This window comes from Saccopteryx bilineata, chromosome 3 (genome assembly GCF_036850765.1).
Source record: "Saccopteryx bilineata isolate mSacBil1 chromosome 3, mSacBil1_pri_phased_curated, whole genome shotgun sequence".
Classification (NCBI taxonomy): Eukaryota; Metazoa; Chordata; class Mammalia; order Chiroptera; family Emballonuridae; genus Saccopteryx; species Saccopteryx bilineata.
The window spans coordinates 215565853-215580815 of NC_089492.1; the positions used below are offsets into that span (position 1 = coordinate 215565853).

Consider the following 14963-nt stretch of genomic DNA (forward strand, 5'->3'; position numbering starts at 1 on the left):
TAAAATTATAACTATGGTTATACATAATAAGAATGAAAAGTAAGAGAAACAATAAAATTATTTGAAGGTGTCAATGGTTAAGTTGTTATATTGCAAATATTTAATAATCTAGCTGATAAAACTGAAGTTTATCCTTCAAGTAAATAACAAAAATACTAACCTTCTGCTTATCTAAGATCTTCATGGCATAATACTGTTCAGTGGCTTTATGTTTCACCAACATGACTCTTCCAAATGAACCTGTCCCTAAGGTTTTTTTCCTTTCAAAATCCTCCAGGCCAGCATTATTCTACATAGTCATAGAAAATAAAATAAATTTTAAAATGAGAAATTCTCATTAGAAAACTATGATAACAATAATATATTCAGTAATAATCAAATAGATAATTTAATTTGTAACCATTCATTTAAAAATAATGCAAAAGGCTACTGAGATTCCAAGTTATTGATTCTATTTTTCCCTTTGAATAAGAAAGGATTTAATATTTGAGAAGAGAATTATATTGCAAAACAAAGCACAATAGTATTGAAAGGAAAGAAGAATCCCAGCTAAAGGTTGTAATATTTATTCCTAGTATTGCACTTCTAACAAATTAGTCTCATATTTTAATAATTACGTACTATGGGTAGACTGACAAAGACAATCATGAATGCCACACAGGCTTAGTGAAAATAATTGAAATGAGTAGATTAGCTGAGGGATCAGAGTCCTTTCACTAGATTACTTCCGAAGAAGGTACCATAGGACTTCATTTGTATCTTTAAAAGAGCTTATAGAACTGGAGAATAACAGTGAGAGAGTCTAATAGCTTTCCTTCTGGTGCTATAATAACCCAGTATTACCTAAAACATAACAATGAGGAAAGAAGAGTTCCTCATCCCCACAAAGATAACCAAGAGTCAGAGTCCCAGAACAACAATCTGCCTTTTTTCTCCTTGAATAGATGCTTTGTTACAGGCAAACATCTTTGTTTGGCTTTGACTATAGCATAGAAGCAAAGAATTGGAAGCATCAATCAATCTACTGAATTTGTTGCTGCCACAACGAAATGAAAATTACTAGGAACAAATGATGTGCTCAACAGCAATAAGTAGTAATTGCTGACCAATTTATTTCATAGGTTTTCAATACAAAGATCTCCATGAAAATCTTAGAAAATTATTTCCAGTCTGTGTAATGTCTAGCATGAGAAAAATGTGGTGAAACATGATTCTTGTATAAATGGGGAATCCGGATAGCTACTGGAGTCCACTGCGGTTGGATTTCGTCTCTATTGAAAATCAAACCTTGCCTCTGGAGATACACCTTCTTATTGAATCACAGAGAGAACAAGCAACTCTAAGTTCTTACTTATAGAACTTGTTTTCATCATATTTTAATTTCAGATTTCCAATCATTTAAATTGCCATGAGATTCTATGTCAGTGCAAAGAAAAAGTCCTTCTAATTCTGACTGAACTATTTAGATTTATAAATTAATATTTAATTTTCCATTTTATCAACACAGATGGGTTGAAATGTTAATATAGTTCCCAAGTAAATAATGAAAACAAACTTCATTAGTTGAACATACAACATCTCTTTTGGCTAGTCACTGCTTTTCATACAAACATGCCATTGTCCTCACTTCCCTTAAAGTTTTATGTTAGATAATATCTAACTTTTTGTAATCACTAGAGTGATTATGTTTCACATTAGAGGTTATGCTCTAAGTTTTGATAATGATGCATCTTCATAAAACTTAACATTTACTTAAAATTAAATATTTTTTAGTAAAAATATACTTAAAGTAAAAGTATTTTATGCTAAGAAACAGTTTTCGCCTGACTAGGCGGTGGCGCAGTGGATAGAGTGTCAGACTGGGATGTGGAGGACCCAGTTTCGAGACCCCGAGGTCGCCAGCTTGAGCGCGGGCTCATCTGGTTTGAGCAAAGCTCACCAGCTTGGACCTAAGGTCACTGGCTCGAGCAAGGGGTTACTCGGTCTGCTGTAGCCCCACAGTCAAGGCACATATGAGAAAGCAATCAATGAACAACTAAGGTGTTGCAACATGCAGCAAAAAACTAATGATTGATGCTTCTCATCTCTCTATTCTTGTCTGTCTGTTCCTCTCTCTGACTCTCTCTCTGTCTCTGTAAAAAAAAACCAGTTTTCATAATCTATTCTATTAAAGCTCATTAATTACTAACTTCAAAAAAATTTGACAAGTATAGAGAACTCTTTTTATATAGCTTTTAGATCTTATTTAAGGCCTAAAATATTTAAATTATATGAAACTTGCCCCTTCAAAATGTTTATAAAAGGATCTCTGTGTTTGATGTTCTCAATGGCCAAGTGTTTGTGACTAAGAATTTAAAAGTGCACAGTAGGATCCCTATTGTTGTAATTAATAAAAATAATAAATATGTTAGCATGGAAATAAATCAAAATTACTATATTAGAAAATATCAAGAGTTTGTAGTAGCTTGGCATTAGTATCAAAATTTATAATCAGGTATACATAAAATTAAAAATTAATAAATCAAAACAATATTATGACAAAAACTCCCATGTTAGCTGTACACTTATTAATGTCACTTCAAATTTAAAATTTCTGAGAGTAGGAGATTATTTAGGCAAGAATCATAATTTTACTAAACATAAGAAATTTAAATCATAGACAATTTAACATATTTACCTGGGCAGGATTTTCCCATTTTTTTAAAAAGTCTTCTTTGGCTTTGGCTAGAAACTCTTTCACTAAAAAATAAAGAAAAAAAATCGTCTTGTAACAATATACATCTTATATATAAATTGATGTATTTTAAAAACTCAGACTTATGTCAACTATGGTTGCTATAAAATGTGTATTTATAACCATGATACACTAGAGAGCTAATCAGTTTCTCTAAACAAGAGACAAACATTTTCTCTAATTTCTAAAAATCTGTAATACCTTCTATATAGAGATCACTTTGATAATTTCAAATCTAATAATAAAAATACTGTTCCTGAAAACATACCCAAAAGTAATGTAAAAAGGTTAGAATAATCTAGAACAAAATCTTTGCAAATAAAACAGCAGTGATAGCTTAAAGGCACAACAGAACTTTTAAATATAAGAACTAAAAACATCTGGAGAATGCAAAATTGCTGATTTGTTGAGTTTCAAAAATAATCAATTTTGATAAAGGTGCCATTTTCAGGAATAAGAATTATGTTATTAGATTTGTGTTGTCTCTACCATAAATTAACACATAAAGAATACTGATCAAGACTTCAAAAGAAAACAGAACAAAACACCACAAACACACATAAAACCCAAACAGATTAAAAATCTCATTCTAATTTGGAGCAAACTAAAGGTCTGAATGTCTAATTTCAATTGTACAGTGTAGAAAAGCAATTCAAAACCAGATGTTTACATAGTGTTAACAATAGCCACATTTTATAGAGCTGTGGTTTGAAGATTTAGATTTGTTAAATGATTAATCATTGGAAAATATTCTTTTTTCTGTTCTTTCCACAAAGTAATTAACAATGATTTCTGGTTACAAGCAATTTCAGGATTTAGGAAGAAATTACAGAAACATAAAATGGCATAAACAATATGTATTCTTGTTTTTTTGCTAGGTATGCGAGCAAAACTTGCCTATATAAGAAATAATTATTTTTGTCTTTTGTTCATTAAGTTCCCAATATTTCTCTGATATGTGACTATAAATAAAGAAGAAAATAGCAGAAAATAGAATTTAAATAATGTTCAAATAGTAAAAGGCTATGCAAAGTGAACTTAGAACAGCTTATTTCAGATATACTAGTAGTAATGATGATAATGGTAGGTGATGATAGCAATTAAAAGTGTAAGTGAGGGGGGCCCTGGCCGGTTGGCTCAGTGGTAGAGCATCGGCCTGGCGTGCAGGAGTCCTGGGTTCGATTCCTGGCCAAGGCACGCAGGAGAAGCGCCCATCTGCTTCTCCACCCCTCCCCCTCTCCTTCCTCTCTGTCTCTCTTTTCCCCTCCCTCAGCCAGGGCTCCATTGGAGCGAGGTTGGCCCGGGCACTGAGGATGGCTCTATGGCCTCTGCCTCAGGCGCTAGAATGGCTCTGGTTGCAACAGAGCGACACCCTGGATGGGCAGAGCATCGCCCTCTGGTGGGCAAATGGATGGATCCCAGTCGGGCGCATGTGGGAGTCTTTCTGACTGCCTCCCGGTGTCCAACTTCAGAAAAATACAAAAAAAAAAAAAGTGTAAGTGAGGGGTTCACAAATTCCTCAATAAGATCATCTAATAAGGCAGTAGTATTAAAGTGAGACATTTTAAAACTCACAACCTTATCCCCCATTATTCCCAGTGTACTTAGTACCTTTCACAAAACACTGCTACTAACCAAAAAGGCTACTGACATTCTAAACCTTTTGAGATTTCACGGTGGTGATGACACACCAAGAGCAGACATTATTTTAATACTTTATATAAACTGTCATTTGTATTTTGCTGTTAGAATACTTTCAAAATATCTATTTTAGAAAGTTAGAGAAAAATAATTTCTAAACTTGGAATTTTCTCATTGTATAAAAATCTCATCCACCAAAACAATGAATCAAATAATTGTACCTAATTATGCAAATTGATCTAATTCTTTCTGGGTGTGGAATATTCTTACATTGTCTTTGAGTTTAGGATGGTTTAAGCCATCCTATCTCTAAAAGTTAATTACTAGTTTTATAAGAATTTCTTTTTCTTTCTTTCTCTCTCTCTCTCTCTCTCTCTCTCTCTCTCTCTCTCTCCCCTTCTTCCTTCCTTCCTTCCTTCCTTCCTTCCTTCCTTCCTTCCTTCCTTCCTTCCTTCCTTCCTTCCTCCCTCCCTCCCTCCCTCCCTCCCTCCCTCCCTCCCTCCTTTCTTTCTTCTTTCTTTCTTTCTTTCTTTCTTTCTTTCTTTCTTTCTTTCTTTCTTTCTTTCTTTCTTTCTTAGCATGGAGCAGACATATCTGCACATGGTGCTGACTTGGAAACGACAGCTATAAAATAAATTGAAAACATAATTTATTGCTTAATGTTTGTGGCTTTTAAGAAACAACTTGTGATTCCCAAAATAAACCTCTGATTTTTTTTGAAAAAATATTTTAAACTATCTTCTATTTATAGAACTTGCACATAAAGTTGCAGTATAAACTCTCCAGATGCCTGCCTGAGTTTAGATAATTTGGAGACAAGAAAGAGAATCAGAGAAAGAAAAAAAATTTTTCTAACATCCTCATCCGGTTTCAGCTTCTGTCACTTCCGGCTAAGTAGACCTGGAGTTAAGGAAACATAGTTAAAGGAAGAACAGGTAGTATTTGCCAAAAATGGTGAGCTAAAAGAAAATTTCCTTTTCCCTGCTTGGTGAATGAACTAAATCAAAATTTTCAGGCACTACTGAATTTTATTCACTAACAGGATACTCAGAAAATTCTTCAAAAAAAATTCTCCGTACTCATCAATATTCCATTTACTATTAAGTAGTACAGTAGAAAATAATTAACAGTTTTCATAAAAGCAATCAGAAATGAGTATGAATCAAAGATATTAAACTTTGTGAATTATTTCAATAAATAGATTCCTTTTTAGAGTATAGGATAAGCATTAATTATGTCATTAAAGAGTTCCATGAAGAAAACTCCATTTGAAGCTCTTTGTCACATAAATATATGTAAATACATGAAACCTCCAGTATATGTGCACTATTTACATGTGAAAATGAACATAGTTAACTCTTTGTGCAATATCAGTTAACCAAAACATACATCTTATAAATACAGAAACCAAAAATAGAATATTTCAGAACATGCTGGATTTTGAATAATTCTAAAACAATAGGCAGTCCAGAACCACATGTAATTGCTTTGAATTTTATTATGTATTTTTAGATAGTGGTGAATTTAACTTTCTAAATGTTTTTCCTGGTTTATTTTTAAATTTATATCCACTGACATAAGGTGTGGGTATCTATTTAATAAAATAAGTGGTGGAAGAGACAGCCAAGTTTAAACCACGCAGCATATTGGACCCAGAGTTCTCCATAAAGCATATACTGAAAGTTCTCAGTTTTTCGGTTGTCTTGCCGAGTTCTAATATATAAGCTTTATCTATATTTTACCATTTAAACCATTGTGATTTCCTGAAACAATCACAGAATTTGGAGCTTGGTACGTCTGAATTAGAATGTTGGCTCTAATACTTCTTAGCTACATGATCATGGTACTTATCTATAAAACTAACAATAATTAGGCCCTGGCTGGTTGGCTCAGCGGTAGAGCGTCGGCCTGGCATGCGGGGGACCCAGGTTCGATTCCCGGCCAGGGCACACAGGAGAAGCGCCCATTTGCTTCTCTACCCCCCCCCTCCTTCCTCTCTGTCTCTCTCTTCCCTTCCCGCAGCCAAGGCTCCATTGGAGCAAAGATGGCCCGGGCGCTGGGGATGGCTCCTTGGCCTCTGCCCCAGGCGCTAGAGTGGCTCTGGTCGCAGCAGAGCGACGCCCCGGAGGGGCAGAGCATCCCCCCTGGTGGGCAGAGCGGCCCCTGGTGGGCGTGTCGGGTGGATCCTGGTCGGGCGCATGCGGGAGTCTGTCTGACTGTCTCTCCCCGTTTCCAGCTTCAGAAAAAAAAACCCAAAAAACAAAAACTAACAATAATTAGGAAAAAATATCAAGGAAGGGTTTTTATGCAAATATATTTTGTTCCATACTGATTAATAATGGAGCAAACTAAATACTACAAACATGAAGATATACTAATATTAACTCCATTTCTTCTCAGAAGTGTACATTTCAATTATATTTATTTTCCAAATATATTTATTTTCTCTTGAGTTTGTATAATTTAAGGGGTCTACCACATTGAATTCTAAAGAAATTAGCCTACCAAAGGAATCTCTATGTTCACTCAGGGTTGGTTCGTAGGAATGTTGACCCACATTCATGAGATGAAGCAAATAGAAACAAAGTACCAATTTTTATTCATTTCTACAAGTACATTAAAAAATTTAATCTTATCACCCTCAAAGTATTTTTAAATATGTTTATACATAGGACACAGCATAAAAATTGGATTGCAAAGTTCATTTGAAACATTAGGAAGTTTATTAAAAATTCAAGTATGGCACATCTTTATTGCATGTTATTCAGATAATTCTACAATGAATCGGAATGCTTTATTAATTACATTTAGTAAATATATTTATTAGGTGCTTTTGAGTTCTCTGTTAAATAAACAACACCACTGCTTATTATAAAAAGAGAATGTTGTTAATTATAGTATGCCATTACCCAATGCTTAAAAGAGGTTAGCATTCATGATTTGTAAGAAGAGTTTAAAAATTATTACTATACAGATTACAACTACTCTAGATGTTGAGTTCTCCAGTCTCTTTGTAATGAGAAAAATGTTATTGCCGTTTCTGCACCTCCTTATAATAAAAGCACATTATTTAATTTGTATAATGGATGTCAGAAAAGTAAAACGAACACAAACAGAAAATAGAACAAAATATAATATGAACTTAGTAGGATAAATACCCAATTAAATATCAGCTCTTTTATTAAAAATTTATGAGTGTATTTTCTTTCAAAAACCATTCATTAACCTAGCTTATCTAATTTAAGTGGTGTGTATTAATCTGTCTGCTATACTGTACAACTTCCACTGCCTCACAGTGCTTTATTTGTTGTTTCTAAAGTATCATTCAAGAAGCTGAACTATAAATCATTAATATAGATAAAACTTAACACAAAACTAAACAAACCATTCTCTTCATTAACAAAAATGTTTTATTAACTCAATAGAAATACAACAATATAAAAATATAACTTCATGAGGAGCATAACAACTTGTAAACAAACAAAAAGCTTTAAAAGGTAACTTTTTTTTTAATTGAAAAGTAGTTAGTTGCCTACCAGATACTTCTGAAGAGGAGCAAGCTTGTATCCAAAAAAATAAAACAATGATTAAATGACAACTCAAAAACAACATAGCATAAAATCATCTATACACATTTTCCTAGAATACTATATACAGAAATAAAACAAGAATGTAGAAACTCAATTATTTGACTGAACACATTCAGATAGGACATTTTAAAATTAAATGGTAAAGAAATAAAATCAATAATTACTGTTTAGTGCCTAAATCAATATCATCCTAATTCTTCTTAAAATTACTAACAAAACCTTTAAATCCTCATGGCAATAATGCTAATAATATTAAGTAGCATACATTGAAATACATAACCTGTAACTATTGCAATACCATCTCTGAACTTTTATTTATTCAAAACTCTACTGAGGAAAGACATACTGAATTATAACACTTTAACTCCCTTCTGAAAGAGATTAGTGTCTTTCTGGCATTTATCTCCTTGGTGCTGGTTTAACAATCTTTTCAGCAACATCTAATGAGCACTGTTTAGTGGTGCCAGAAAGTGAGCTAGACTCTGGGAAAACTACAAACCATAAATGCATCTCCACTATTTAAGGAAATGAAAAGCTGATGTGGAGACAGAAAACTGTTATACTGGAATGTGACAAGGATAACTAGGTGACGAGAAACTTACAAGGTGATATGCAAGCTTGAAACAGGAAATTGTTCGGTAGCAAAGGTAAGGTATAATAGAAGACAGAACAATTATGCTAAATCTTGAAGATTAGAGTTCCTATGGCATATGAGTTGATGAAGAAGACATTTCAGGCTGAGATGATCTCGTATAAAAGTCATGGAGGAAAAAGCTGGGTTTATCCAGGAAATGGCAAATGGCTGGTAACCGCTGCAGTACAGGATATTAAGCGTATAGCAGCAGTGGGAGGTGAAGTGAAGAAAGTAGGTGCCCCATCATGGAGGTTATTGTTTCCCATGGTGATGCTTGTCAATGTGTGGGAAGGAACAGAAGTAAATTGAGTTATCCATAATTGCTAGGCTCTATTTCTGTTGGAAAATAGGAGGCAAAATCACTTGCTAAGGGATAGGGGAGCCAGAGTAAGGAGGGATAACTGGGGATTAGAGGCCCGACTACTTTAAACCTTAATGACTATGTAGTGAATAAGGGAGGGGTTATTCCTTTAAATTCTCCTATTAGGGAAAGAACAAGTACAGGTATTAGGTACTTAAGCAATTGTTTCTTAATAGTATCTTTCTGTGTAGTCATAGTTTAAAATTATATTTCATAGGCTCATATTATATAAGGTCTACCGGAAAGTTCTGTCCGTTCCTGTCATAACAAGTTTCGACACGTAAGCACATGTTTATTTGGCGCATGTGTGCCTCTCTATTTTTATCACTTAATGTATACATACTGACATAGCAAATTAACTAAAACAGAGTTGATTCACGTTAGTCTTATGTGTGAAGCGACAGTGTACCCATGGCCACTGATAAAGTTCATTTACGCCACTGTAATTTTTACAAATTTCAACAAGGAAGAAATGCTACAGAAGCATGTAGAAATTTATCGAAAGTGTTTGGTGAAGGAATAATACCGACTAGCACTTGTTTTTGTCCTTACAAAATTTTTTGAAGGGCAAAAAACTCAAAAATGAAGAAGATATCAAACAAGCACTGGATCAATTTTTCGCATCAAAGGATAAAACATTTTTCAAAAATAGGATATACAAATTGCCCTCACACTGGCAAGAAATCATTAATAAAAATGGCAATGATATTATTTAGTAAAGTTTATTGACGGTAAGAAAAATTTGTATTTTATTCCAAAAACGGACAGAACTTTCTGGTAGACCTTAGTTCATAGGCTCCCTAATCACTTTGTAATTAAATTATTTTTGTTCTTTACCTTAATGAACGCATTATTATTTTAAAAGTTATTTAGTATATTCAGAAAGCAAAAAACAGGGTGCAAACTGAGAAAAATTACCTATAAAAGTACCAAATTCTATCAACAAATAATACAATCTCATCCAAAACCTCTCCAAAGTGTAAATCTAGCAAAGTGTAATAGTTGTTTTCTGCCATCCCTACTTCAAACACCCACCTCTTTAGAGCTATTTTTTTTATTTCTAAGAATATCCCTCACACTCTATACTACTTTCAATAAACTAAATATGTATAAAATACTTTCAATAAACTAAATATGTATAAAATTGCGACAAAATTCTTCATAAAAATCCAATTTATAGTAATCAAAGTAACAAGAGTTATTCTGTAAAAGGTGGTTTCCTACCAGATGCTTCTGATGATTTGCGTGCTTGGTCAAAAAGAATAAATTAAACAGATAAGTAACATATACAATAACAGACCCAGAAGAAGTTATCCATTAATACATGTTTGTTAGTATATTTACACATAGAAATAGAAAATAAAATAGTTGAGCATACTAATTCAAAAGCATTTATATAAGGATTACAACACATTCTTTGGAGATATATATATATATATATATAATATTTAACCAACCAAAACCATATTCTAGAAATGTGTTAATGAGATATCATATTCTATCCCTTAATCTGAAGAGCAATTGTACTCACTTTGCTGAAGGGACACTTTATATGCTTCACCATATCAAACATATTCAGTCAAAGCAAATCACAGTAGCCTTAAAAATGATAGTGGTCACAAAAAAACTTTAATTACTGCAAATAAATTTTTGTAGTTCAGTGGATGGGACCATGCCTACTTTTGTTTTTTCTAAGATATCAATTAGTCATGCACAAAGTCACACATGAGTGTTTGGAAATGTAATAGACAATAAAAGCTACATTTTTTATTGTAATATTTATTTTACTTTTCTTTCCTCTCCTTATGCTTTTTTTGTTAATTCTTTATCATGTCTTAATTACAAGTGAACAATATTATTTTCACTAAACCATAAAAAAATAAAGTTTTTGTGAAACATATATTTAAATGATCAAATTATAACAAGAAACATATTAACACTGATTAGTAGCTACATGGACAGATGGATATACTGTGAATCCACAGTGTACTACTCACAACTAATTACATGCACATGCTTTCTCTCCCAACTTGCTCTCTATCTAGAGAAGTGGTGGATTTTCTAGGACATCAAAGCTATGTTTTATTGGAAATGGTCCCGAGAGGATTTTTAAATAAAAACTTAAACTAAATTTATAGTCATAAAACAAAGGACCCAGAAATCTTTGAAAATATGTTTTGAAATGCATTCTACTTCCTTAATTGTTTACTGAGGTTTTTTTCTCTGAGCAATAATACATCTACAACAATCATATGCTACAGATTTCCCATTTCACTTGAAATTCAATATTCTGTCTTGTTGACAGATAGTACAGAGCTAGCGGTGGATCCTTACATGTAATACATTTTCAACCTAACTAGATAGGAATAAGAGGATCAATAAATGGTTATGCCAATTTATATTGCCACCATATCCTGATGCTCCATATCCTCACAAAATGTCAGACTTTCTAATTTTTTCTAATCTAAGGGGTGTCAGGTTATATCTTTTGTTAAAAATTAGGTAAATGTCTTTTAGAATTTTATAAATTCCCTTGAAAGGTCTTATTATTCTTTTATTAGATTCCTATGTCGGTTCTTAGAGCTTTGATACTGTAAAAAGGAGATTTTTAAAAAATACTGTTTCTGCCTGATGTTTAGAAATAGGGACACATCTCAAACACCTTATGTGAGTTACTATGATAAGGAGGGCTGTTTTGAATACCAGTCTACGGTTTATTCGTAGAGCCAAAATGTATTATATGAGAATTTGTGAATTTCACCCAAGAAATATAAAGTTTAGGTTAGAACAGCACAAAATTTGAGTCTTAATCAGGATAGAAGGTGCTTTCTTGGAAGGAAAAGTTGCTCTATGAGAGGATTTTAATCTTCCCTAACAAATCCGATTTTCAACCATTTTCCTCCAGATATTTTCCACTATATCTGAAGGATTTACATGCTGCTTGTCCTCTTGAAGTAATAACAATAAAAAAAATCTAAGCTGAAAAAAAAACTGTTTGTTGTTGATGTGCAGCACATTGTTGATGTTTATATATTGATCTTATATTTGGCAGTCTTGCCAGATTGTTATTAATTTTAAAATAGCATTCATATATCATCTTGAATTTTCTATGTAAACATCACATATCACTTGTAAACAATGACTACCTAGTTCCCTCCCATCTCTTTCTTGTCTTAATGTGTAGGTTGTAGCTAATAATACAAAACAGACAATAAGTTTTCTTTTCCTATTTCCAACTTCAGGGAAAATGTTTCCAATTTTTTCCCCCACACTTTACCTGTAAAGCTATACTAGACTCAAATAAATTCAAGACTATCTCCTTTTCAATTATTTGGAAGATTATTTTATAAGATGGACACTTTTGTTTGAATATTTCCTAGAATTTGACTGTAAAGCAGTGCAGTCTTAAATTTATTGTTTTAAGTAAGCCTTTAACTAATTAAATCTTAAATAGGTAAAGTACTAATCAGTTATTTTAATTCTTTTCTATGAACTAGCCTTTGGCTGTCTGTTGCATATCTTTATTTCCCATGCCATTGATTTTTGCTCACGTTTTTACTAGTTTTTTTCTTTTTTTGATTAACCATGCTTTGCTTTTTATATTTTGTTTACTTGAATACTTACATCATAAATATCTTTTGCGTTTTCTAAGATAAGCATTAAAAAATTTGTCTCTAAATCTACTTACTTTTTTTCCTTTTCATTGAATTTATTGGGGTGACACTAGTTAACCAAATTATACAGGTTTCAGGTACAAATTTCTACAACACATCTCTGTAGACTGTATTCAGTATCCATTCCCTCAAGTCAATTCTGTACCCATCGTAATGTACCCCAACCCCTCCTCCATCTGCCCCACCTGCCTCCCTCAGGCAGTCACCACACTGCTGTCCTTGTACATGAGTTTTTTCATTTTTTCTTTTTTCTTTATGCTCAACCCCTCCACCCCTCCTCCAGCCACCGAGAGTAGTTAATCTGCTCTCCATGAGTCTGTCTCTATTAGTTGCATCCCAAAAGTTTTGATGCATAGTTGAGTTTTTTAATTTACATTGAGTTAATTCCTGTGTTGTAAGTTATCCAAACTTTTGAAATCCTCAGATAGAACATTTGTGTGTTTATTTGTTTAATTAGTTTTTTATTATTCATTAAACGTAATTGCTTCATGGTCAGACATCACACACTATATATAAAGTCTTTAAAATATTTTGAATTTGTTTAGTTATAGTATCAATTTTGTAAGTGTTGTATATATTTCTGTGTAATCAATTACTGGATGAGGCCTAATCTGTGGTGGCGCAGTGGAAGCGTTGACCTGGAATGCTGAGGTCACCAGTTCGAAACCCTGGGCTTGCCTGGTCAAGGCACATATGGGAGTTGATGCTTCCTGCTCCTCCCACCTTCCTCTCTCTTTCTCCTCTCTAAAATAAATAAATAAAGTCTTTAAAAAAACATTTAAAAAATTACTGGATGAGAATTACCTCTCTCTATATCTATAAACCTTATATATATTTATAATTTCTCATTCTAAATGGGTCCCTTTTGTTATATATATATATATTTTAAATTTTAAAAAATATTTTATTTATTGATTTTTAGAGAGAGGGGAGAGAGAAAGAGAGAGTGAGAGAGAGAGAGAGAGAGAAAGGGGAGCAGGAAGCATCAACTCCCATATGTGCCTTGACCAGGCAAGCCCAGGGTTTCGAACCAGCAACCTCAGTGTTCCAGGTCGACGCTTTATCCCACTGCGCCACCACAGGTTAGGCCTGTGTTATATATTTTGAGGCAGCTGAGGTACATACAATTTTTTCTCTTAATTTATATATTTTTATGTGATATTAATTTTAAATGGTAGTCTGTGTATGACAAACACACTCTGATATTCTTGGGAGGGTCTATTCCTGTTGAGTATCATTTATAGATGTGTGTGTATATGTGTGTGTGTGTGTGTTGATTTTTGGATTGTGAATTCAAAGTTCAGTGGGGCTTTATTTGAGAAACATGCAGGTTTTGACTAGATGTTTTGTATTAGCTTCTGCCTGACATCCAGTGACTGTTACTAGCTTGGAACTATTGCAATGATGTATTTTACCTCAGCGATTTTCATCAGGTGTGCCATGGCACACTGGTTGCCCCAAGAATTTTTAAGACATGCTATACCCTATTTAGTCTGGGGCAGTGACCTCTTTTCCCTTACATTGTCAAAATAAAAAGACAACAGCCAACAAAGGAATAGCCATTTGTCTGACTGGATCAAAATTATACCGATTTTCTTTTGTCAGATCAGCAAAAACTATATTTTTTGCTGTGCCATAAAATTTTAGTAATTAGTTTATGTGCCCCATGAGTTGAAAAAGGTTGAAAATCACTATTTTATTTCATTGGTGATTCTAAACTACACAATTAATACAGATTAAAACCTGAAATCTATTAGAAGAGAAGCAATAGATTACAAACTTTCAGGAGAGGTATCCCACACACATGAATGCTCACCCCTTCCTTGTCCTTAGGAGCCCAAGCCAAGAAATACAAGCTTCCTTATTTCCTTCCTGAGGTTGTAATCCTTTGAAGATCCTGGCTTTACATAGAAGTGTAAGAAATCCCACATTTCTTCTGTCTTCTGTCTCTGTGAGGTCATTTAAAACTGGAGCTCCCTGCTTACCGAGGAATGAACATCTCCTTGGAGTAGTCAGTGTGCTCCCTCTTAGTTCTGCTTTTCACTTATCATTTCGCTTTTTTGCACACTGTGAGTTTCAATTATATTCTTGTAAGGTCAGGTATTCATTTAAAGGAATGCTTGCTATATTTATTAGCATTTCAGGGTGTTGTTGTATTATCAATTTCTGCTCTAGTCTCCAATTTTTGGATTTCTCTTTCTTTCTAAGAGAAGCATTTTGTTAGGTGTAAGATGTAAAGAGACCTGAATGTGTGTGAAATTCATTTTTCTTATCTATGAACTTCAAAACTTCTGTCAGGATATATTTAGCTGTTGGTTTCTTTTGTTAA

The 14963-nt window shown here is 33.3% G+C and overlaps 1 protein-coding gene across 9 annotated transcripts in view; it reads right to left on the bottom strand.

Moving 5' to 3' along the window:
- The window catches only part of PRKACB (protein kinase cAMP-activated catalytic subunit beta), a 160770-nt gene that overhangs the window by 57581 nt on the left and 88226 nt on the right, over positions 1-14963 (bottom strand). For 5 of the 9 annotated variants that reach the window (XM_066268798.1, XM_066268794.1, XM_066268803.1 and 2 more), the window contains exons 2-3: positions 2678-2739; positions 161-289 (exon numbers count right to left, since the gene is read on the bottom strand). In XM_066268798.1, the coding sequence (XP_066124895.1) occupies positions 161-289; positions 2678-2739 (191 nt within the window). Of the gene's footprint in view, positions 1-160; positions 290-2677; positions 2740-7911; positions 7936-10184; positions 10209-14963 lie in introns of all 9 variants that reach the window. The other 4 variants (XM_066268795.1, XM_066268796.1, XM_066268797.1 and 1 more) reach the window with 2 other exon arrangements.